Raw genomic sequence first — 2,739 nt, forward strand, 5'->3', positions numbered from 1 at the left:
CCATGGGAATTATTCTGCAGTTCACTTGCTCGCTGGCATTATTTAGAAGTTTTCTCTGTATTGTTTGCTCGCTTCGCTGATGTGTGATATAAATTTGCATTTGGAAAATTAAAATCCTGTTTACAGGCCGATTAAAATTGTGTTTTCGTGCGTCTCAATGGAAAATATTTTATGAACTTTGACTGCATTTAATCAAATGTAATTTTCTTGTCCTGCTCGTCTGTCTGCATTTCCTTCAACATTTGCTCACCCAACAAATATTTAGGGTTTAATGATTAAGGAATGTACTGCTCAAATAAAACCACTTTTTTAAGATTTTCTTTATATCCATATAAAAAAATAATACAAAAATAGGCTCTAAAACACTGGAATGTCCTTCTGTTGTCTATCACATATATCGTCGTCCAAGTACATAAGATATAGGAATGTAAAGTACAAAGCTGGAGCACTGAGAAGGTGCCAAACATCGTGCTTATCATAAAAACCGAGCAAAACACATCCTTGGTTCCACTGTCTCGATTCCGCCGGTGTTACCTAGAGAAATCCACATTTTATGGCTTATTTTTTTCTATTGAAACAACTGGCAACATACTGTCCATAAGGTGGCAGCGTCCAAGAAAAAAATGCCTGCAGCCACCCAAAAAGCCATACTCAAAATGCCGAAAAACAACGATTCCTTGCAAATCCTTTCATTGTGGGTGATCTGAAAGCGAACAATCAGCTCGGCTAAAGCCGCTGGTAAGCTTTTGCGGAAACCTTACCTTCATCAGCGTATAGTAGGTAATGTGAAGTACGGTATTGGCCATTAACAGACCCAATAAAAACGTCCCAAAATCGGTAACATTGTCGATATAAACATACAATCCCACGCCGAGAATGGCGAAATTGGTAAGATTTGCCGTGCAGACCAAAGCAAATCGAGCTAAAACGGAGCTAAAAGAGCGGGGTATAAAATCGGGTTTAAGGACTTACCTTTACGCAGAGGCACGAAAATCTCCTTACAAAGCCCTGAAGCTTGATAACTGGTCTGGAATTGGTTGAATCCATAAAGTACAAAATTCAAATAGTAAATTTTCAAGGAAAGGATTATGATTAAGGCTGCGTATCCTATGAGGAAAACCACCCAGATGAATAGGGTTCCATCGAGTATTCCTACCATGGCTTAAAGTGAATGTATTTAATTAAGCAAAATTATTTAGAAAAAGGGCGATTGTAGTTTGAAACTGATCGTGTTTTTCACCAGTTTCAAATGGGCCTGGGTGACTCAGTGAATTTTTAGGAGTTGGCGCAGTGCCACGCAAATGGCTTAGTGCGCCAACCCAACGCACCGGCCCAGTAACTCAGTTGCGTTGCTGGGGAAATGTTGATAACAATATTTTTAAAACGTCTTCTAAATTTCAGAATTTTCCAGTATTTTTAATTAAAAGAGCTGACAAACTTATGGTTTTTTCCGTGAAAAAGTATGGAATAAATTTCGAATCCTTGGGCGCTTTGCAAAAAGTTTTCAAATCCCTTTCGAGCGGCGAATTTGGAACAAACATGAAATCATTTTCTATTAAAAAACGAACAGAATAAGCGAAAGTTGATAACAGATTATTTGGAAATGTCATCACCTCCATTCCTCTGGACTGTAGAGTTTCTTAAAGTGTTTTTTAGTTTTGACTGCTTTTTATCGCTTTACTTTATTTCTGCACAAAACGCTCTATTTTGTAGAGTTTCACTTAAAAATACTGACAATCTGGAAGTCTTTTACGCGAAAAATTACAAGATAAATTTTGTAAAAAGTTTACAAAAACTTTTTTTACCGCCGAATTCGGGACAAAAACGAAACTAAATTCGTCCCGTTTTTTTCCGATAACCATTAAGGTTTTTTAAAAAGCGATCACAAAACTGTTTTTAATCGAAAACGCAAAAAGAAACCTTTTTCTTTCTTCATTTTTTCCAAAATTATCATTATTTAAAAATGACCAAAATTTATTTTGCTAGAAAATTCGCCTCATTTATCGGTTTGCAGGGAACTTTAGAAAACCCGTTTCAGCTTCGAATTTGGCACAAAAAGCAAATAATATTGATCAGTTTTTTACCGAAAGTCATTAAGATCATCTTGAAAAATCGACCAGAGCAAAAGTTTACAAAAAAATATTTGGAAAATTCGCCGCCCTCATCGGTCTGAAGATTTTTAGTTCTGAAGATAGTTTAGTTTGAAGTTCGTTTCAATTTTCAGGTCATTCCAGTGTTAGCAAAGATTCTATTAAGCGATTCTTTCTACGCAAAAATCGCATTATTTTTTAGTTTTTCTTAAAAGACTGGCAATCTTCAAGTACTTTCTGTGAAAAATTATAAGATACATTTTATTGGAACACTCGCGCCTCCTTAACCGCTTTGCAAAAATGTTTTTTTTTTGAGAAAACTGCCAACATTTGCTTATCGATGGTTCACTTTCTAAAAAGGCCATTTATTTCTCTCTAGAATGATGTATAAATGAGCGTTGTTGCTCATTTTGCTTCCGAGAAATGAGCAAAAACGGGACGAAAAACATGAAATTTTGGCATAATTTTGAACCTTAGTGTTTGATATTTAAATTTCGCTTTCTGGGTCAAAACTACTCGAATTTCCTCACTAACGTTGTTACGACTGAATCGAATTTTCAATTCTCTATTCAACGATGCCAAAACGAATTCTGTGGCTCAAATGGTTCTTGAGAAACTTCGAAAAAAGCAGCGTCATGTTCAAGTGGAT

General features: G+C 35.8%; 1 protein-coding gene across 2 annotated transcripts in view; it reads right to left on the reverse strand.

The window, feature by feature from the left end:
• Positions 1-305: 305 nt before the first annotated feature.
• Positions 306-2,739, reverse strand: part of LOC109533632 (SID1 transmembrane family member 1) — a 12,072-nt gene continuing 9,638 nt past the window's right edge. For both annotated transcript variants that reach the window (XM_048666887.1, XM_048666888.1), the window contains 4 exons: positions 973-1,161; positions 762-922; positions 593-703; positions 306-534 (listed from right to left, as the gene is read on the reverse strand). In XM_048666887.1, coding sequence (XP_048522844.1) covers positions 358-534; positions 593-703; positions 762-922; positions 973-1,161 — 638 coding nt within the window. In that variant the 3' untranslated portion in view covers positions 306-357. The remainder of the gene's footprint in view (positions 535-592; positions 704-761; positions 923-972; positions 1,162-2,739) is intronic.

This window comes from Dendroctonus ponderosae, unplaced genomic scaffold (assembly GCF_020466585.1).
Source record: "Dendroctonus ponderosae isolate FM_Combo_2020 unplaced genomic scaffold, Dpon_F_20191213v2 Dpon_F_20191213_5, whole genome shotgun sequence".
Lineage (NCBI taxonomy): Eukaryota > Metazoa > Arthropoda > Insecta > Coleoptera > Curculionidae > Dendroctonus > Dendroctonus ponderosae.